Source organism: Martes martes (assembly GCF_963455335.1).
Source record: "Martes martes genome assembly, chromosome: 9".
Classification (NCBI taxonomy): Eukaryota; Metazoa; Chordata; class Mammalia; order Carnivora; family Mustelidae; genus Martes; species Martes martes.
In genome coordinates, this window is record NC_137896.1 from 23,873,827 (window position 1) to 23,896,336 (window position 22,510).

Here is a 22,510-nt window from a genome sequence, read left to right on the forward strand (position 1 = left end):
TAACTACTCAACGCCATGAAAGCAGTTTCCTCATTTGGAAAAAGGGGGCGAATAAACTATTCTTATAAACTGTAAGCTTCCTGGAGGCAGGGACATAATTTTACCTGCCATGCTTAGATTAGGAACTAGTATCCAATGGGGAGTACTACATATCTAGGGATTGTCTCACATAGTTGTTTTGAGGTCTAAAGCACAGCACATTTTAAGGTGATAGGAAACAGTGAAAAGGAGAAAAGCAGGCCCTGATAGTGGGAATTAGGCTGGCACCATAACCTGGGATGTGCTGCCCTGTTGAATAAAATATTTCATGGAACACCAACATCAGACAAAGCCACTCTGACCAGGATAACCAAAATCATTCCAAAACCACGTCTGAACACAAACAAAAAAAGAACATTGTCGCGATCACACACACGCACACACACACACACACACACAAAACAAATATGCCCTGTCCTGGCTAACAGGAGGGACTGCCGGTTCATCATCAATCATAGCTTTAGCTTCTCTTGGTTTCTCTCCTTTTGTAGATAAGAATTAAAGGGGTACCTGGAGGGCTCAGCCGGATAAGTGTGGACTCTTGATTTCAGCTCAGCTCCTGATCTCAGAGTCCTGACATGGAGCCATGCATTGCCGGGGGGGGGGGGGGGGGGGGGGGGTGCTCGGTGGGGAGTCCCTTCTCTCCCTCTGCCCCTCTCACAGGCCCACCCTCTCACTTTCTCTTGAAATTTTAAAAAAAAAAATCGTTGAATTATTAAAATATCCCATCATTGGGGCACCTGGGTGGCTCAGTGGGTTGGGCCTCTGCCTTCGGCTCAGGTCATGATCCCAGGGTCCTCGGATCGAGCCCCACATCGGGCTCTCTGCTCAGCGGGGAGCCTGCTTCCAACCCTCTCTCTGCCTGCCTCTCTGCCTACTTGTGATCTCTGTCAAGTAAATAAATAAAATCTTAAAAAAAAAAAAATCTCATCATAGAATTACCTCTACTTCCTAACAGCATCCAGTCCAGACAGACAGCCCGCTTCCTTGAACACTCCTAGAAGTTACCTAACACAAGCCCAGATCCTGTCAGTTCTTCCAGGCACCCTCTTCCTGAAATGTCTCTGTCCTTCATGGTGTGTCTACCTCCTTGTAAGGAGACAATAAGCCCAACTTTGTTCAACTCTAGTGGTGGTGTCAGTGGTCTTTGGCTGGAGGCCATCCACAGTCGTGAGAGCCTCTTCAAAGATAACTGCTGTTATTATGGTTCAGGGGGAACTGCGTGATGCCCCCCAGAGTGTTCAAGCAGAGATTTCACGAACAAGTGTTTTCAGGCTTCCTGACAGACTTGGGGGCAGGCCGTCTCTTCTCAGGAGACATCTTCTCTCCTCAAAACTACAGAGGAGACTTTTGGTTTCTGACCTCCCAACCTGGAATCCAGCACGTCAGGTTTAAGTTTTTCATTAAGTAAAGCCTCTCGGTGAGGTGCGCGCCTCTAGCTCCAACTTTTGAGTTCCTCAAACACTAAAATACCTCAAGAGCGCATGGAGTAGGTAGTAGCAAGGAAACTAAAGCCCTACGGGGTTCTTATTACTGGGCGTCCCACCCACCACCCTAACTCAGGAGAAATGGCCCGGAATTCACTCCACAAGCCCGGCAGAACAACGCGGAGACTGAGGTAACAGCCGTCAATTGCAAAAGCCAACCTTCAGTCCGGCTTCCTTAGACGTCGCACAAGCGCACGAATCGCTGGGCGGCTGTCCGGTAAGCGCCCGCCTCTTTTAGGCGGACTACAAGTCCCAGCTTGCCTGCCGCCGCGCCGCGCCGTCGCCTGGTAACTCGCGCCACACCGAGCGCTCTAGGTCGGCTCCTCCGCGCGCCTGCGCCTTGGCAGGCTCTGCGCAGGCGTATTTCCAATGCTTGGGAGGAGAGGGCGGGGTGTCGTTCCCTTTCGCTGATGCAAGAGTCTAGTGCGGTGGTAGGAGAGGTGTCGGTAGGAGCAGAGCTGCCACCGGGGCCTGGGGCTGACCCGTCCGACTTCCCGTCCGTGCTGAGCCCACTCGAGCCGCAACCATGTCCGGGGACGAGGTGAGGGCCTGAGCCTGGCTCTGGGGCTAAGGACTGAGGCGGAGAGCCTAACCCACCCCAGTGTGGGAGACCGGGCCTGCGGCCTACGGCCGGCCTCCGCCATGTGGGGCAGCCGGGCCTAGGCGGCTGGGAGCGGTAGAACCGGTGAGGACTTCGGAGCCGCGGGCCTGGTGGCGCCCGGCTCTTCTCAGGGCGGCGGCGCCGAGGCCTGCTTCCTCCTGTGCCCGGCGTTTCCGGAATTGAGAGCTCGTTGAGTCGCCCTCCCAGAAGGGGGCTTGAATGCCCGGGTAATTCCCCGAAAGAACGAGATTGGGGCTGCTGACCCCTGCATTCCTTTCGATTTGACAGTGCGGCTCCAACTCTCCTCGCTGGGCGCCGGGAGTGCAGAGAGGAGCCTTCCTCAGCTCCGGCGGAGCGCCCTCGTTAAAAACTTTGTAGGCTGGCATGTCCTGGCCGGTATCCGCCCTTATTCTCATCTCGAGCATTATTTCTTTAAAAGACCGAGGGGTGAGGGAGATAGGACAGAGGAAGAAGACCCTTCAGCCTCAAAAAGTGACTCACCTCGGAAAGTTTTAGGGCGGGAGTCCCTGAGCTTTCCTGAGCAGAGCTCACAGCGACGTGAGCGGGAAGATGGGGCTGCGAAGCTGGCTGGATCTTACTCCACCGTCGTGCTTGTACCTCAGCAAATGTTCTCAAATCCTTTTTAGCCAGATTTATTCCAGTTCATGTAAAATCAAACGGCTTAAAATGAAATCTGATTTTAAGTACTGTCAGTAAGTATTGATTGAGGGAAAACTACGGCTTACCGGCCAGGTCTCCCCGCCAAAAAACAAAAAGCTCTTGAATTTATAATAATTCACTTCGTAAATATTGGGGTGCTTGGCCTATAGCGCCTTGGAGAGGAGGAGGAGGAAAAAATCAGGGCTTTGCCCAGCGTTGGTTTTTATTAGGTAGGCCCTGAACGAATTTCCACAGTAGTAGAAAGGCCTGATCATAGGGTAAAGAGAGTGGTTAAGAGGGCAAGTACATGTGCTCACAGAAAGGATATTCTCCAATTTGGTTAGAGTTAATTCGTTTGAAATGTAAGTGGCGGCTAATTCGTGGAGGGATTTGAGGACCAAATTAAGAAATTTGGATTTTTTATTCTGGAGGAGTAGACTCCAATCTCACATATGATTTCACCACCGTGCAAAATTGGTATTATTGTTATGCCCATTTTACAGATGAGAGAACTGAAGCTTAGAGAGTTATATGATGCCCATGACTAAATAGTAAGTGGCAGATTGAGTAGTAGAATACCAGATCTGTGCAAACAATACTGCCTCCATCTAAGTCACTGGGGGGCTCTTGCTCTGTTAGGAAATAACTGAGAATCTAAATGAAGTCAGCGGTTCTTGCTTGGAGGTCATACTCTGACCTCCAAGACAATGCTCTGGCTACTGTAATTTTTCAAAAGTTCTGAGAGTGGCAATGTTTCATGCTTGGTTTTTTTCCTACCCATTTTCTAAAATTTTCATAACCTTTAACAGTGCCTTTGTAGGTACTGTGTGGTACTATTCTGTGTATGGGGTTTATGGTAAAGTACTCATAAGTGTTGGATTTAAGAGATCTACTACTAGCTACAGTGGGTAGAAGAAATAGGGCCATTTCAACATAGGGATTTGGGGAGCTAGAGGATTCAGTTTTAGCAGTGGGGTCAAGTTTTGAAGGAAGTGGAATGTGAATAAATTATTGAAGAGTGAACAAGATTTTGTCAAGCAAAAATGGCAGAACCGGCATTCCAACAGAGGGCTTTAGAAGCCAATAAAGTGTTAAGTAGCTTAGCACTTCACTGATCTACCAGTCCAACTTCATTTTATAGGCAGAAAAACTAGGGCCTAGGGAAGTTAACTTGTCCAAGATCACACAGCAAGTTAGTGGGACTAGAAACTCAGCCTTTAGCTTCCACTCTGGAGGTATGTGCAGGGTCTGGTTCCTCAGTACTGTTGACTAAATTAGTATTCTTAGGCAAGTCCTTAACTTCTGACTACTTTACAGACTTTAAGGATCAAGTGAAAAGTTGTACATGGAAATGATTTATATAATGGCAGGGTCTCCCCAAGAGACCCTGGGCCTAAGATAGAGGGTTAAAGAACCTACTGAGGTTTTTTTTCCCTATTTTTTTCGCATTTCCTTCTTTCTTTAAGTACTTTATTGATGTATAATTGACATAAAATAAACTCTATACATTTCTTTTTAAACCTGGTAATTAAGCCAGAAACTCACCAAAATATAACTTTCTTTAACCTAGTGGGACCATGACCTTTAAAAAGCAGTGTTCTAGAATTATGGAAAAATACCCTAATCTTCAGGCATTCATTATTTTTCAGACCATTTTTTTTTTGAAGTGCTGTTAATAACTAAGATTACCTCTTATTACTAGGCCTCGTTTACAAGTTGTCAGAACTACTAGGTTTTCACACAACGTGGTAGGATGTTTTACAAAAGAAGCTTTAAACTAAAAAAGTTCCTGATTAAAAATGGAATGTGTGTTGTACAGAGTTTACAAAACACAGAAGAATACAAAGAAATAAAAATCTTGTCACCCAGAGATGACAGTATTTAGCATTCATTCTCACCTTGCTTCTCTAGGTTCTTTTATAACTAACACTTGCTTCCTGGGTATGGTGTGACCATAAAGTTATCATCTTGGGTAAATTCTGATGGATGAGAGTAGGTTACCACTTTTCATGAAGCATTTTAGCATTCTCCAGCCCAGCCCAACCTGGAAGTTGAAAGTGAGAAGCTGTTTTTGAAAGCTTTGACAAAAAAAAAAAAAAAATTCTCAAGAGATCTGTGGTTTTTTCCCTAAGTGTACTGTCAGCAACTATTTGCTTCTCAAATCCAAACTAGTTTCATAAAACATTTTGAATGTAATAATTTGTGAATTTGTGAGACATGAAAATCTTTAAAAAAAATATTTTTTTACTCAGCACTGACATGGCCTTGTATTTTGGGGGAGTCTTCCTCTAGGCACTACTGTGGGATCCCTGGTTTCCTTATTTTTAAACCCTACTTTGCTAGGTGGTGTGAGGATATGAGGGAATGACTATATGTCTTAAGTATCCAGAGACAGTAATTGAGAGAGATGTTAATTATTTCAGTGTATAATTCCTGCATGTGTATTACTCTTTACAAGGCTACAGCCAAACTGTTTGCCTATAGATTTAAGTATGAATGTTTTTCAGAGAATAGGAAGATAGCTGTGAGGTCATCCTCTGTTTGAGAATCCCTCCTATCTTTGGTCTGTCTTGCTGAATTATAGTTAAAAGGTAATTAATATTCCAGGGAACTTGATACTTGGGGGAAAAAATGCAATACATTGTAAGCTCTGCCAGACAACCAGATTTCTAGTGCCTAGTGTGTTCTCTGTCCTTTTGCCAAATCTCCATATTTCAGGAATGAGGATAAACTGGATACTTCCCTGGAATAGATTGCAACATTCCACGTAGAGTGACCCAGGAACTAATAGTTAGCAGTGGGGAACTTCTTCCTGTTCCTTCAGTCTTCTTTATTTTTTATATCCTCTTCTTTAAGTTGCTCAGTAATGTTCTTCAGACTGACTGCATTTCAGAATTACTCATTTGCTACACAATTAAATCTTTGTGAAGGTGGAAGAGGAAATCTTTGAAATGAGGCTGTGTCAATTTCCAAAATGTCTTGCAGATCCTTCTTCATTGGGTGAGGACAATAACTACCCTACCTTATTACAGACCCTAGTTTGGTTTCAGTGTAGCTCAGTTTCTCTGATATACTTGGATCATAAATTGAAGTTAATTGGAATCAGTTTGGGGAAATTTTTTTGAGAGTTTCATGATATGTCTTGAAATTTGATCACCCCGAGTTGATGAAACTTCAGTGATAGGAATCAAGAGATACCATGCTTTGTGAACTATAAAGCATTATATAAATTATAATAATTGCTAACATTTATTGAGTACTTTTGTTCCAGGCACTATACCAAATGTTTTATATTTAATTACTCATTTAATCCTCCCAATAATCTTGTGAGATTTGTTTTTGGTTCTGCTACTGATCTCCGTTTTATAAATGAGGCATGCAGAGGGCAAGAACTTATCTGGAGTAACACAAGTAAGTAAGTGCCAGAGTCAGGATTTGAATTCAGTCAGTTGGGCTCCAGATCTTTGCTTTCAAATACTTCTCTGTCAGAGCAGATCATTGGGCAAAATCCTAAATTGAAGCATGGTAGAATTTGGACAAAAATTGGTAAGAGCTTAGAGAAAAATACTTGAGACTTGAACCCAGTTCTGCTTGACTTCAAAGACCTCTTTCCATTTTACCAGGCATCTACTCTAAATGTTGTTAAACTCTTGTGTCTAAAATAATGATCTAGTCTTTTTTTCCAAGTGGTCAGTGTACACAAGTTGCCTAAAACAAGGTATAAATTAGTTTTTCACTTACTCTCTAGTGGACATTAGATTTAGAATAGCTAAGAAAACCTAATGTTCCCAAAACAAAAAGCAAAATAAAAGCTTATGGAACTTTCTCTTATTTAGAGATTTGCTATAGGAAGGGGAGCTGATGGATTTTCTTAAAGATTTGTCTGAGCTTGGGGAGGAGTGTCGGGATGGGATGAGGGAAGTTTTTGTTTTAATTATTTATCAGGTCAAGTCTCCCGGCATAGCAAACCCAATTACCAGCCGTAAATAAATAAAAGCGTAAGCTGCCGAGGCATTGGTTTTCTCATCCATAAAGTGGGGGACATAGCATAAGTTGTGCTAAGGTCCCTTCCCAAGTTCTATGATACATTTATAAAGCCTCCAAATTTGTTCATGAAATTTAAAAGTGAAGTTGCTGTATCTTGTGAGGATTTACAAATTTAAAGGCATGTGCACGTGCTTCTGAACCATACCCCTCCCCCACCCCTTTACTAATAAAGGTAGGTTGTTGGAGGGACTTCCGGTGTGTGTTTGTAAAATCCTTTTTGGTACTTTAATGTACCATATATTGTTGTACTTCCAAGCGTATACTTTTTGAGTATACAATATTTGGAATGTGAGTATCTTTAAAAACAATCACTTGGTTCTTTTTTTCTTTCTTTAAACAGATGATTTTTGATCCGACTATGAGCAAGAAGAAAAAGAAGAAGAAGAAGCCTTTTATGTTAGATGAGGAAGGGGATGCCCAGACAGAAGAAACCCAGCCCTCAGAAACAAAAGAAGTAGAACCAGAGCCAACTGAGGACAAAGATGTAGAAGCCGATGAAGAGGACAGTAGGAAAAAAGGTGAGTTGTAGATATGAAAGAGTCACTGTTGTCCTGTGACCTGGTTCTCTTCTGTGAGTGTTTTGGATTTTGTGCCTACAGTGACCTCTCAGCCTGGTAAGTGAGATTGAGGCTATTAACATGTTGTGTGCACTGGATCTTGCCAGATTTCTGATAGATTTATTCCAGAGAAATTCCTACCAGTCCCCAAGCTGCGGAGATGACAAAACCTCATCATCTCAGGCCTGGTTTTTCCAGTCTAACCTGTCAGGTCTCTGTTTTCCAGTTTCAATTGTAGTTGTATTTGAGTGTAGGCAGAAAGACATTGGGGCAAAATAGGCATTTTTGTATCTTAGCAAATCTGAGAATCTATAGAAGAGATTAAAATTATAGCTTAAAATGTTTGGATTTAGACACCAGCGTTTTAGTCCCTCTTGTGCTCTAACATAGAAACCATTTGATTACTAGAAATAAATGATACGGTAAACATGATTTATGTCTGTTGAACATACTACACTGCTGGCGATGAGGAGAACTGACACTGATTGAGCATCTAGCATGTGCTAAGCATCTTTTACATATTTAAAACAAACTTGAAAAGTAAGAAAGGGGTGCCTGGGTGGCTCAGTGGGTGAGGGCCTCTGTCTTCGGCTCAGGTCATGGTCCCAGGGTTCTGGGATTGAGCCCTGCATCGGGCTCTCTGCTCAGCGGGGAGCCTGCTTCCTCCTCTCTCTCTGCCTTGCCTCTCTGCCTACTTGTGATCTCTGTCTGTCAAATAAATAAAAATAAATCTTAAAAAAAAAAAAAAGTCCACTTCCTTTAAAAAAAAATAAGAAAAGAAAAGTAAGACATTCTTGTAATAAGACAAATGGATTCATAAGTAGCTCCTTGAAAAACTGTAGCAGAGGGATCCTAAAGTATTCTTAGTGTACAATAAGGCAGGACAAATGGAAGACTTATTGAATAAACCCATTATTACTAATGGTGGATAAAATTTCAAATTGTAGGCTTAATGAATGCTATATACCTTATAAGGCCTTTTGTTGATGGATTGATTTTAGTAACAATGAGCTAAGCACTAGGATTTAGATGAAAAAAGTATAGCACCGTAGTAGCCAGTAGGGAGGTAGATAAGCCATTAAGTATCTCTGTTGGAGTAACAGAAGGTTCTGTCAGGGCACTTAAGAGGCATCTAAAACCCAGTTGGGGGATAGGGTTAGAGAAGGCTTCTTGGTGGAAGTTACTTCTAACCAAGATCCAGTGAGATGAAGTTAAGTGCCACATGAGAGGGCCAATGGGAGGCTTAGGTAAGAGACTACACACACGACACTAAGAAGTAGAAGTAGTTTAGCTGGACTGGAACCAACAATGAAGGGTTGGTAGATGAGAGCATAGCCAGAAATGGAGAGAGAAAGCTAGAGAACCTTGGAAATTGTGTTAGAACTCTGACTTTGCCATAAGAAAAATGAGGCATTGTATGGTCAGATTACTAAATAAATATTCCCAGCATGGGTCCCCTAGCCAGGTTTTTCCTACAAAGCTTTGACTTGACCTGCTATTGAGTTTTTCAGAACTGTGATCTTGGGTTGTAGAGAGACTACTGTACTAATTAATACCAAATTTCTCTATTCTGGTCACTTGACTAATTAATAGCTGAAATGTTGGTTTAACTCGGTTTACGCTATACCTTCTGCTAGTTGTTAATAATTTTTACCCTTAATTTTCTGTCTTTTTAGATGCTTCTGATGATTTAGATGACTTGAACTTCTTTAATCAGAAGAAAAAGAAGAAAAAAACAAAAAAGATATTTGATATTGATGAAGCTGAAGAAGGTGTAAAGGTAGTATTGCTTTCTTATTGAAGGTAAAATTTGACCTCTCGAAGGTTGTTAATGGCTGATGTTTCTTTTGCCTCAACAGCTTTGCTTTTGTTATGAAGTACTTGATCAGTGTTAAGGTCATTTTCTTGGGATTGTGTCTGACTAGGTATCTTAAAGGAATTATGGTTTAAAGGAATATCAGTTGAGTTTTACACATTGTATTGCAAGTGCCATTAAAATGATTACAAAATGCCCTTGGTCATTAACCACACTGAGATTGGATGAGGAGAGATATTTGTATAAGTGAGAAATCCTGTGGAGCATATATTCATATGGTTTCTTTTAGACTTTTGGTAGCATGTTGAAGATACACAAACTTATGCATGTTCTTCTGAGCAGCAAAAAATGAACCCCAGCTTGTGATGGTTGGTGGCTGATGATTTTATGGTCTGTAGGAGAATGGGAGCACTTGGTTTTATGGGGTTCTCTAGTCTTTTAGGGACACGAGGCCTTGTGATTATCTTGTTACTCGATCAGTTTCCAATATAAATATCTCAAAATTCTTCTTAACAAGGGTACATAAAAAGGTGGGTAGGTGGGTAAACAGAAGGATGGATGAGGAAGGAGATGAAAGTCTGTTATTCCCTTACTTAGAGCTACTGTTTTAAAGACCCTGTCCAGGAATCTTGAGCAGAGCCCATACATCTGTTTTAAAAATCCAGGGTAATAGCAGTTTTATGTATATACAAGGGAGAAGGATTAAGCATGAGAACACACATACACATGTACTAAGTGTCCCATTTTATGCTCTTTACCCCAATTTTTTTTTGTAAGATTGGTTCCCTTTTTTTTTTTAATTAATATACAATGTATTATTTGCTTTGGGGATACATATCTGTGAATCATCAGTCTTACACAATTCACAGCACTCACCATAGCACATGCCCTCCCCAATGTCCATAACCCAGCCACCCTATCCTTCCCCTCCCCCCCACCCCTCCAACAACCCTCACTTTGTTTCCTGAGATTAAGAGTCTCTTACGGTTTGTCTCCCTCCCCAGTCCCATCTTGTTTCATTTTTCCTCCCTACCCCCCACAACCCCCACCCTACCTCTCAGATTCCTCATATCAGAGAGATCATATGATAATTGTCTTTCTTTGATTGACTTATTTTGCTTAGCATAATACGCTCTAGTTCCATCCACATCATTGCAAATGGCAGGATTTCATGTTTTTTGATGGCTACATGATATTCCATTGTATATATATGTACCACATCTTTATCCATTCATCTGTTGGACATCTAGGTTCTTTCCATAGTTTGGCTGTTGTGGACATTGCTGCTATAAACATTTGGGTGCAGGTGCCCCTTTGGATCACTACATTTGTATCTTTAGGGTATAAATACCCAGTAATGTGATTGCTGGGTCATAGGGTAGGTCTATTTTCAACTTTTTGAGGAATCTCCATACTGCACCAGCTTGCATTCCCACCAACAGTGTAGAAAGGTTCCCCTTTCTCTGCATCCTCGCCAACATCTGTCCTTTCCTGACTTAACTTGAGCCATTCTGACTGGTTGTACCCCAGTTAGTTTATTTGCTCAAACTCAAGTAAATAAAGTGTATCCCACGTGTAATAGGAAATGTATACAGTAATTCGTTCAGTTTTGGAAATGGTCACAATTTTGATAACTTGGTTAATGCAGCAAATATGTATTGGTAATTACAGTGAGTCAGGCATTGTGTGCTAATTGCTAAAGAACAGAAATGAATAAGATATTTTTCCTCTTAAGAGATTATTTTAGGGCACCTGGGTGGCTCAGTGGGTTAATCTTTGCCTTTGGCTCAGGTCATGATCTCAGCATCCTGGGATCAAGGCCCGTGTGGGGCTCTCTGCTCGGCGGGGAGCCTGCTTCCCCCTCTCTTTACCTGCCTCTCTGTCTACTTGTTCTCTCTCTCTCTCTCTCTCTCTCTGTGTGTCAAATAAATAAATAAATCTTTTTTAAAAAAAGATTATTTTAGTTCAGGAATAATTTAGATTCCTTCAGAACAAGATGGCTTTTTGTGTTTTGTGGTTTTTTTAAGATTTTATTTATTTGACAAAGAGAGACATAGCAAGAGAGGGAACACAAGCAGGAGGGAGAGGGAGAGGTAGAAGCAGGCTTCCTGCTGAGCAGGGAGCCCAGTGGTGGGTCTCGATCCGAGGACCCTGGGATCATGACCTGAGCCGAAGGCAGATGCTTATGACCGAGCCACCGAGGCGCCCCAGAACAGGATGATTTTACCTGGATTTATCTTATTGTCTCCCTGTTTGGGGATTCTCTTCTCTCCCTACTGTTGTAGGGAAACTGAGAAAGAAATGTTGAGATTATACTGAACAAATGAGGTTTAAATATCCTAGGTAACAAAGTGACATATCAGATGTGCTATAGAAGGTCTTGGTTAGCAAGGTTTTGTTGGTCAGTTCCTTTAGTAGCTTTTATCCTGAAGAGTCACGTTATAAGCTCTGCTCTTACTAAGTGCTTAAATACTTTTTTCTCTGCTATTGAAGGTATAACATAGCTTGTTACTACAAGTATCCTCATCAGGTAAGGCATGAAGTTTAACTTAAAACTAAAGTGTTTTTAACATACTGGGTATTGGGTTACTCATCCACCTGAATTTTCAGACCATCACAGGGCTTTTGAAAAATCTTGAAAAACACTCTGCTACTGTGTTTCACTGGGTCTTTGCTTCAGTTTGGAAGTAGACTTACTGGAATGAAGTCAATAAATAGTATAGGACTAGAAATTAGCTGTTGCGTGCTAATTTATATAAGCATTATCTAAGTTTCTCATTTAATGACTGTCATCTCGTTTGATGACTGTCATTTTAGGGACTAAGTTAATATCTGCTTTCTTGTTTATGTGTTAATCCAGCTAATACACGTGAGCGGATTGGTTTTTGATGGCCAAATGTGGCATTGCGACTACATACTTGGATTTGGGATCTCAAGGCTGAGCGTCATTTACTCCCAGCTATTCCAATTTTTCTGCTAAGATTTATGAAATTACAGTGGCCAGTGTCAGTACTTCAGGATGTAGGCTTGCTAAAATAGACCTTGATAGGTAATATTGACAACATACTTCAGGATGGGAAGCCAGATAAGCTGGTCAAAGGATGGAGAGATTAGAAGACTAGAGACTGAGACTGGCCCTTTCTGATCTTCTGGGGTGTGTCTGACTCATTTCTGGTGCCCTGTTTACATCCATAACTACAGTAGCTAATCTTGGGATCCAGGTTTACCTTGTCTCCATCCATTCATCAGGTGACTGTAATTCTCTGGGTTCTGCCTTTTCCCCTCTTTCATGATGTCATTTATTGAAATGATGCCTAAAGACTTTTTCACAGTCTGATGCCAGGCTGACTGTGATATAATAAGAAAACAAATATTTGGTCTTTGTCCCCAGTTCCTGGCATAAGACTTCTAAAACCCTTGGCATCTCTGGAGTGATAAAAGTGTCTTTTGAGAGATGACTAGTGGCTGGGAGCTCCTGGATAGCTTTAGGGTGGGGGCTGGTTGTCAGAAAGATTAAGCCGTAATTGGAGGATTGGAACTTTCACATACACACTTCTCCAGGGAAAGGGGCTGGAGACTGAGTTCAGTCACCAATGGGCAATGATTTAATTAATCTGCCAGCATAATGAAACCTACATAAAAGCCCTTCAATGGCGGTGAACACGTTGGGCTGTTGGGCGAGTGGTATAACCAGAGAAGGCTCTGCAGCTGCCTCACCATGTATTTGGTGTCAGGAGGGAAAAAACACTCCCACTGATTGCATCAGAATACTTAGGAACTCTTTAAAATACTCCTGAACCGTATTGCTGCTGAAGATTGTCAGTCAAGATACAAGAATTTTTTTTTAAAGATTGTATTTATTTATTGTAAAGAGAGCCCACATGAGCAGGAGGGACAGAGGGAGAGGGAGAAAGAATCTTAGGCAGACTCTGCACTGAGTGCAAAGTCCAGTGCAGGGCTCGATCTCATGACCCCAAGATCACAATCTGAGCTGAAACCAAGAGTCAGATGCTCAACTGACTATGTAACCCAGCTGCCCTAATACAGGAATCTTTTAAAGATTTTAGGTGATTTTGACAGTGGCCTGGTTTGGAAACATGGGCAATAATTATAAGATCTCAAGGCTGAGAAAGGAAAAGAAAGGAAAAGAAAGGAAAATATGCCACAAAAGTTTGGAGAGGTGCCTCTCTGGCTCAGTCAGAAGATCATGTTACGCTCTGATCTCAGGGTTGTGAGTTCAAGCCCCACATTGGATGTAGAGCCTACTTTAAAAAAAAAAAAAAAGTGTCTTAAAGAACTTCTAATTTAAATGACAGACTTTATTTATTTATTAAAATTTTATTTATTCTGAGAGCACAGAGGGAGAAGGAGAAACAGAGACCCACTGAGCAGGGATCCCAGCACGGGGCCCAATCCCAGGACCCTAAGATCATGACCTGAGCCAAAGGCAGAAAGATTTCATGTATTTATTTATTTGAGAGAGGGAGGGAGGGGCAGAGGGAGAGGGATAGGCAGACTCACCACTGAGCACAGATGACACAGCGCTCATGACTTGAGCTAAAGTCAGACGCTTAACTGACACAGCCATCCAGGTGCCCCTAAATGACAGACTTTCTGAGCCAGTTTGGTTCACCTGTGAGAGACATTGCTTATCTATAACTTCAGTTGTGAATATTTGTTTTCTTCCAAAATGCTGTCAGCCCATGTAATTAAAAAAAAAATAGTCTTGGTATTAAAATGTTGATTTCTTATCTCAATTTCTTAGGATCTTAAGATTGAAAGTGATATCCAAGAACCAGCTGAACCAGAAGATGACCTTGACATTATGCTTGGCAATAAAAAGAAGAAAAAGAAGAATGTTAAGTTCCCAGATGAGGATGAAATACTAGAGAAAGATGAAGGTAATATGGGGGCTCAGCAGCTCACTTCTTGGTTACACAAAAGACTTTGGCCTAGTCTCTTTGATGACTTCTTATTTTTCTCTTCTCCTTATTTCCACTGCCTGATAATGGAAACTGAAAGGAAGAAGTATTTAACTTGATAATGAGACTTCAAGATTTCATGGGGGGAGAATTTGGCAGTTGGGATTACATTAACTGTAACTGGATTTTAAATAATCAGAAATTTTTTTCATTTTTTGTTAAAAGTGCTGTTTTATTAGTTCTAAGTGCTAAAGGTCTTTAGAGAACTTCGGTATAGGTAGCAGGTGGATTTTTATAGATGTTTCTTAAGTGCTTCAAAACAGCTGGACTTTTTCCCTACACTTATCCCATTGCATTATGTTATCTTGTGTTTGTTAAATCAAGAAATAATTTGGTGTGTCTGTTATCACAAATTCCTAATAGAGATGTCTCTGTTAAGGATTATTCATGAAAGTTGTAACATTGCTGTCTTGAAGGAATAACAGGTTGGTTTTGAGCCTTGATGCTTTTGTGCAGGAGGAAGACAAATGTCTTAGAAGCTTTGATTTCTCTAGATCTGACTCCCCCAACTTTGTTACTACCCACCCCTCATTCTTATGATCTTTATTATCTGTAGCTTTAGAAGATGAAGACAGCAAAAAAGATGATGGTATCTCATTCAGTAACCAGACAGGTCCTGCTTGGGCAGGCTCAGAAAGAGACTACACATATGAGGAGGTAAGATAAATTCTGTTACGAAAAAGGGCTAGGATGTTCACTAGAATTCAGAGAAGAGCAAGACCTTTTATTTATTTTTTAATAATTACTTGAGAGTGAGAGAGAACGTGTGCTGTGTGGTGGGGAGGGGCAGAGGGAAAGAGAATCTCCAGCAGACTCCTCACTGACTGTGGAGCCTGGGTTCCATCTCATGACCCTGAGATGATAATCTGAACGGAAATTAAGAGTTAGATACTTAACCAACGGAGCCACCCAGGCACCCCTGATGAGCAGGATCTTTATACTGAATTGGAAGGGTCATTGAAGAACAACAGATCATGAAACAGACCCAGAGAGGTCACAGTCAGTGCACAGTGTTGCCTGATACCCTCAAATGCCCAGAGTTCAGCAATCGTTATGGTATTCACTGTTCCATCTGAATCCATGAACTTCTGAGGACATGGAGCCCCTTAATTGGGAGAGCAGTAGAGGAAGGGGGTGACCCTCTTGGCCCTCTTTTAGGGCCAAGAGTGAGTTAATTTCTTTGGGCTTTCCTGAATCTTACTTTCCCATGTATCCTATACTTTCCCATAGAAACAGCAAAATTAGTAGGGCTTGTTCATTCATTCATTCAACTTTGAATTCAGTATTGCTCAGCATCCCTAATAGACCAGATCCTGGTTGAGGATTGAGTCCTGCTCTTAAGACGCTGCCAGAACATGTAGTGATAAATGTGTGTGTTTAGTAAAAAGTGTGTATGTGCTGCTGAAGTGAGCACTGTGTTTAGTACAAAGTGATGTTTGCTTTGAAGGTAAAACAGTGACTTAAGTGGAAATTTTATACTTCTGCTATTTATACAAATGTATGTGAGTATCATTTGTTTCTCTATAGCTACTGAATCGAGTGTTCAACATTATGAGGGAAAAGAATCCAGATATGGTTGCTGGAGAGAAAAGGAAATTTGTCATGAAACCTCCACAGGTTGTCCGAGTAGGAACAAAGAAAACTTCTTTTGTCAACTTTACAGATATCTGTAAACTGTAAGTTGGTTAATGGGGAGTCCTCCATCCCAAATACCAGATACTCCGTGGAGGATATGTTAAATGTCCTTATTGGGCACTTTGTTGCAGGTAGAAGGAAAGAATGCACAAGTGTCGGGGCTGGTTTGAGTAAGGTCACAGTTTAAGTCTGTTAGTTCTTCCTAAGGCGAGAGAAGCCAACTCATGCTGACCCATGAGAGTGGATCCTAGCCAGATGGAGCGAAGGGGGAGGAGGTTGGATGTAGTCCTCAGACAGGAGCCTGGGGAGCCCGGCTAGGGAGGTGGAAAAGTGCATTAGGCTGGTTGGGCCTGCCACACAACTGGAAGAGTGAGCGCCAGGACAGCAGCTGAATTTGGAGTGCCTCCTCTTTGGATGGTCATTGCCAAGACATGGTCGATGGGATTGCAGCTTTCTTAATGACATTCCATATCTATCTTAATCACATTCCATATGTATCTCACCCCCAGGTCACCCCCTGGGCCTGTAACTTCTAGCTCAGCTACATCTTTTCTGACAGGCTCTTTAAGGCAGCTGACCTTATCTACTGTTTGTTGCTCCGTTTCATAAATGATACATGCTTAGTGCAGATAAAAGGCAAAACAGTGATGAACACAAAAGAATAATTACTAAAATTCTACCACCCTGAGGTAATCACTTGGTTTCATTATAGCCATTACTCAAAAGGTTTTAGACTTTTTGCTGATAACAGCAGTAGTATATTCTTATTTTAGAAAAACTAGAAAATACAGACATGCTGAAGAAAATGAAAAATCATCTGTAAGTCTACCATTAAAGATAATCATAACTTAATACTTATATGTTTAGCTAGTATTGTGCATGTAGATATTTTAAAATAGATTGGTATCATACTGGGGTTTAACAGAGTTTTCTCAATATATCACAAAACTTTTACCCATGTCATTAAATAGTCTTCAGAAATGTTTTGTGTAGCAACATAACGTATTCTAACAGTTCCTTAGCTGGATATGGTTGCGTCTAAGTTTTCATGATCAGTGGCAAAGCTTCAGAAAACATCCTGCTACATGTATCTTGACGGTAACTCGGAATAGAGTACTGCTGAACTGAAAGGATTGGGTTATTTTTGTGGCAAATGTTAGCAAATTGCTTTCCAACAATCTCCTACCAGTTTATATCCCACTAGCAATGTAGGAGCTTGCTTGTTTTATTATATTTTCACCAACCCTTACTGCACTTTGGGAAGGAGTAACTTAAAATTTTTAATAACCTAGTTACTGGAACAAGTTCAGACAATGCCAAGTGAAGAGAATGATTTTTTAGAAAAGAATTATTTAGAGAGTGCACAAGCTGGGTGGGGGTGGGGACGGGGAGCAGAGGGGGAGGAAGCAGACTCCCCTGCATACAGGGCTTGATCCCAGGACCCTGAGATCATGAGCTGAGCCGAAAGCAAGTCAGACACTTAACTAAGCCACCCAGATGCCCCCCTACCAATGAATAGAATTAAGTTTAAATACTGAATGGCATTGCTCTGCATTTGCTTTTTCCTATTTGGGTGGGGAGGGGGGTTGTAATGTACATATCTGCCTTGTTCTAAAAGCAGGCTACCATAACTTACTTACCTGCTCTTCAGTTGCATATTTAAGCTGTTTTCAATTTTTCTGCTCTTGTGCTACCATGAAGTATTTATATATATATATGAAGATTTTTCAAAAAGGAAATAACATAGGGATTAGCACAACAGCCGGATGTCCCATTGCCTGGGTTTCATATATTTTGACCTTTGACATTTGTACATCATCTCTTTCTTCTTTAAAGGTTTTTGTGTTTTTTGTGTTGTTTTTTCTTAGAGAATCCCATGCAGGTTCCACGCCTAGCACAGAGCCCAGTTGAGAGGCTTGATCTCACAACCTTGAGATCATGACCTGAGCCAAAATCAAGAGTCAGACACAACCAGCTGAGACACCCAGACACCCCTAGATCTTTTTCTTCTTTAAAAAGAGGGTTTTACAGTTACAATCAAGGACATCTGTGTATCTCTTTCTGATCCCTTTACCTTCCTTCTCAGAAAAAGAGGTTAACCTGTAAAGTTGGTGTTATTTCTTTTCTTTTTTTTTTAAGGATTTTATTTATTTGACAGAATACAAGCAGGCAGGGTAGCAGGTAGAGAGGGAGAAGCAGGCTCCCCGCTGAGCAAGGAGTCCAATATGGGGCTCTATTCCAGGACCCTGGGATCATGACCTGAGCTGAAGGCAGTCGAGTAACCTAGTGAGCCACCCAGGCACCCAAGTTGGTGTTATTTCAGGGTTTGATGAACTAAACACTAAAATTCACCAAATAGTTGAGTACAGATAAAAACAGCAAATAGGATGGTTTTTTAAAAGACATTTGGTAAGATTTCCAGTGAAAGATAAAGTTTATATATTCCACTTTCTTTTTAGATTACATCGTCAGCCCAAACATCTCCTTGCATTTTTATTGGCTGAATTGGGTACAAGGTAAGAAACTGTATTCACATTTATATACAGTGATAGATAGCAGTACTAGATGTTTCAAAGGAACTTACCATAACTTGAAAGGGATACATAACACACTTAGAAAAAATATTCACATGATGATAATCAGAGGAACTTTTAGGCCAGGGAGGGAGGGAAACCGTTTCTGAGAGTTTAGCTGCTTAGAAATAGGGAATAGAGTTAAAGTGGCTCATCCATACAGGCCTGCTGGTGTTCCTGTCATTAATTAGAATTTCTGGGTGTTCTTAGCAAATACTAGACTTTTAGGCCAGAATTTATTTTCTGAATTGTTAATAGGCTATCGAAGAAATAGACTAATGAGTGGCACAGGAGAAAACATTGAAACAGAGATCCATAATTAAGTTATTTCCCAGTCTTCGGGGCTCACATGTTGAAGGCACCAAGCCAGTACATTCCCATTCAGGGAGATCATTACCCCACGGGGCCCATCCCAATGAGTATGACCGTAAGTACTAGGAATCCCAAAAGTTCCTTTAAAAATAAGTAACATAGACTTAAAGCATGATGATGATGACTAACACATACTGAGTGTCAACTGTTTGCCAGGTACTATGCGAAGCACATTTTGGGGCACTCAGTTAAAATAGTCCTATGAACTATAAGTAGAAATTAATATTACCCATCTTACAGGTTTGGAAACAGGTTCGTGTGAGTTGCTCACATAGCTAGTTAATAGCATAATCAAGATAGTAAACTCAGCTCTGCCTGTCTCTAGAGCTTGAGCTCTTAAAAGGCTTACAAGGATTGATTCAGCTTGTTGAAACTGACTACACTTGCTGTGGGGTTAAGGGGTTAATTTGACTAGTGGTAGATAGGTAAGCTCTGTTTTAGAATTGTTTTAAATGTAAATTTGTTACATTATTTTAAACTTGCATAAACTAATGAAGGAATAAAAGCTAGCAGTGTCCTACTTCTCAGAATAATTTACAGTTTTTGTAGAGATGGGGTATTATAACAAGTTGTGACCAGTGAACTTGTGGTCAGTGGGGTAAATATTATGGGGTTGTTGAGAAAATTCAATTTCTTTTGACAGTGAATGAAAAAAATTTCCTATATCAAGCAGTGGAATCACCATAGCCTGGAAATTAAGGGTTACAGTCCATGGAGGATGATAATAAAGCCTTATAGTTAAAGGAGAAACACAGGAGAGGTTCTTAAAAAGTCAGTTTTATGAGATACAAAACAAATACAAAATTAATGCTACCTGGCTGAATTTTGTTTCACTTTGTGATCTGTAACAAATGACAATGTCTATCACACAGCTTTACCTTATCAAAGTGCTTGTCAGCATCTTCTTTTTTTAAAAGCACCATTGACAATATGTGATCTGTGATTTCAACTGTACTTTATTGTTAACAGCTTTAGAAATACAATTCACACATTTAAATGTACAAATGGCTTTTAATATGGTGACATAGTTGAACAACCATTACCACAACCCATTTGAGGATATTTTCATCAGTGACTGAATCAAAACATTGGGTGCTTAGAATTTTTAGAGATATAGCTCCCTTCCTGTTTTTATATTTATAAACCCCCTCACTGTCTTGTACATGACATACATTCAGTAGAAGCATTCTTTTCCTTTGTTGGTTGAATAAGCCATTACACAGTTAAGGAATCAATTTGTTAGACTTAAAATCATAAATCTGTTACTGGAGATTTAATTGGTTGAAACTGGACTTAATGGTAGGAAATAGTAGGTCATCAGGCACCAACTACTTAAATTTTGAAAAATCAGGTAGTACAGCACTGCTCCTAGAACTTGCCTATGCCATTGAATATATTTTAAATAGGCCCTGGAATTTGGTTTCTTACAGGAAACAAAAATAATGGAGATACTTTTCTTTTCTCTTATAGTGGTTCTATAGATGGTAATAATCAACTTGTAATCAAAGGAAGATTCCAACAGAAACAGATAGAAAATGTTTTGAGAAGATATATCAGTAAGTGTATATTTAATTATATTACTCTGAAATGTTCTCAGTCAGGCTGTAATATTTTGGGGGGAGATCCACTGGTTTCTTAATGAAGCTAGAATGGGTGACCTTCAAAGATGAGGGAAAATGATGGGAAGATGGGACAGCTCAAGGGGACTCTTGGCAGCTGCTTAGGGGTACGAGAAGGGTTTGGATTTCTTAAGGCCCATCAGATCAAGGCTGTTGGTTGGTTCTAGGCTGAACGCCAAGTTAGGGAAATCTCTTTGCAGTCAAGCCTGGCCTGCCTTTATCATCTTCCTAATCACTTGAAATTGGCAGGTGGTATTCCCATCTAGGAAAGCTATTGTGTTCTGAGTGGCTCTCCTGTAGACAGAACCAGGAGTGGCATCTGGCAAGCATCCCTCCTCCTTGGACATTTGGAGTCCTTGGTTTAGTACCTGAACCATCACAGCAGACAGCTTGTGTCCTTTTATCCCTTGAATATCTAAGTTAGGCTAAAGCCTTCCCTGGTCTGGGTGCCAGCCTGGGCTTGTGGAGTCCATTGTAGATGTTTCAGAGGGAAAGAAACCTCTGGCTCATTGCAGCCACCAGGTAATTCTGAATGTTGCTTTTCCTGCAGAGGAATACGTTACCTGTCACACGTGCCGATCACCGGACACGATCCTGCAAAAGGACACCCGACTCTATTTCTTACAGTGTGAAACTTGTCATTCTCGATGCTCTGTTGCCAGCATCAAAACCGGCTTCCAGGCTGTCACAGGCAAGCGAGCACAGCTCCGTGCCAAAGCTAACTAATTGGCTAACCACCACTGATTTTGCAAAGTGTGTTGTGGAGATTTGGCTGGACAGGTTTACCATCAGAGTGGATATACCACTGTATTAAAAACAAGATAGAAAAGCTGCCAGGTTCTTTGGCGTGTGGCTGGTTGGTCTGAAATCCTTGCAAGATGCCGATGCTCAAGCTGTTGACATACTCATTGCCACTTTAACAACTGTCAGAAAAACGTGATGGGGTAAGGCGGTGCTTTTTTAAAATCGTTCATAGACTTATGTAAAATGCAAGATAAATTAAAGTTATTATAACAGTGATTCTTTCAATTTGGTTTGTTTGTCAGTTTTCTATAAAAGTTGTGCTTAATGAATTCAGCAAAAACAGTTTGTGCCTGGGCTCTGGCGAGGTCTATCTTCATCCTGAGAAACTGGACATTGGAGGTAGTTTTTCTTGTCAGCTCCTTTTGGGATAAAGCTTCACATGAGAGGGTGGTTGGAACATGAGATCTGTGAGGACAGCCTGTTTTCAGTGTCCAGGGATTGATTACATAGGTTTGAATTCTTTTCATTAGGTGAGGATTGTTGCTACTACCTCACTACTAAGTCATCCAGCTGTTAGCACATGAGGGGAATAGAAGGTGCTAGGTACCCTCCCTCCTTCAGAATTTTCTTTCTTGCTGACCACTAAGAAAATCTTAGAAACAGCCTTTAACATCTTCTAAACAGCACATGAGAAAAACCCTACTTGGGCATCTACTGGTGAGGAAGGCATTGTGGCACATGATTGTACCATACAGAGAACTGAATCCAAACCATGATGCTAGAGAAAACTTTTCTTTTTCCCAAGTTCTGTTCTGGGTTTGAAAAAGACCCACCACTAATGCTTTTATTTTCTGTATTAAAAGTAGCTTGTTGGTGTGACCATGAGAAACTCAAGAGGTGATGGTGCCTGTGTGGTGCTTTTGGTGCCTCCAGTTCTGCCTTCTGAGGATTTGGCTGAAAGCTATTTCTCCATTCAGCACAGGGAGAAAGATCATTTCGTGTGTCTGCTGGGATCTGCCTTGCACACACCTGATGATAAGGGCATAATGCTGCTCTCATGGTCTCACTGCCAGATTCCTCAGTGGCCCCAGGAACACTTGTTCAGCCCTGAATGTCTTAACCCTGTTATTTTAATCACTGTGACCTTTAAAGTACAGGCCAGAAACACCTTGGCCATGAAATGGTGGAGGGAGCAGAGTAGTCCCTCAACCTAACAGGTCCCAGGGAGACCACATACACTGGCTGAGCTGCCACCACTGCCCTGATGAACTCAACTGTTTATGATGCCATCTTCCTTCTTTTGTATCTACGCCCACACAATTCCCAATGTCCGATGTTACTGCGTGAATAAAGCAAGGATTAGTGCCTCTTGTGTAAT

General features: G+C 41.2%; 1 protein-coding gene across 2 annotated transcripts; it reads left to right on the plus strand.

Moving 5' to 3' along the window:
- Positions 1-1,875: 1,875 nt before the first annotated feature.
- On the plus strand, positions 1,876-21,417 carry EIF2S2 (eukaryotic translation initiation factor 2 subunit beta). 2 transcript variants are annotated; one of them, XM_080813171.1, is made up of 9 exons: positions 1,876-2,067; positions 7,175-7,352; positions 9,068-9,171; positions 13,973-14,108; positions 14,746-14,846; positions 15,717-15,865; positions 18,284-18,340; positions 20,240-20,325; positions 20,939-21,417. In XM_080813171.1, the coding sequence occupies exons 1-9, from the start codon at positions 2,053-2,055 to the stop codon at positions 21,112-21,114; spliced, it is 1,002 nt and encodes a 333-aa protein (XP_080669297.1). In that variant the 5' UTR covers positions 1,876-2,052; the 3' UTR covers positions 21,115-21,417. The 2 variants fall into 2 exon arrangements, with proteins under 2 accessions (XP_080669297.1, XP_080669298.1); XM_080813172.1 differs by having other exon boundaries at positions 1,933-2,127; positions 7,128-7,352.
- The last annotated feature ends 1,093 nt before the right edge of the window (positions 21,418-22,510 follow it).

Bases quoted from the DNA above. Each gene is read 5' to 3' on its own strand.
- EIF2S2 (XM_080813171.1), top strand. The intron at 14,109-14,745 runs GTAATATGGGGG...TATTATCTGTAG, and splicing joins AATACTAGAGAAAGATGAAG to CTTTAGAAGATGAAGACAGC. The intron at 18,341-20,239 runs GTAAGAAACTGT...TTTCTCTTATAG, and splicing joins TTGGCTGAATTGGGTACAAG to TGGTTCTATAGATGGTAATA.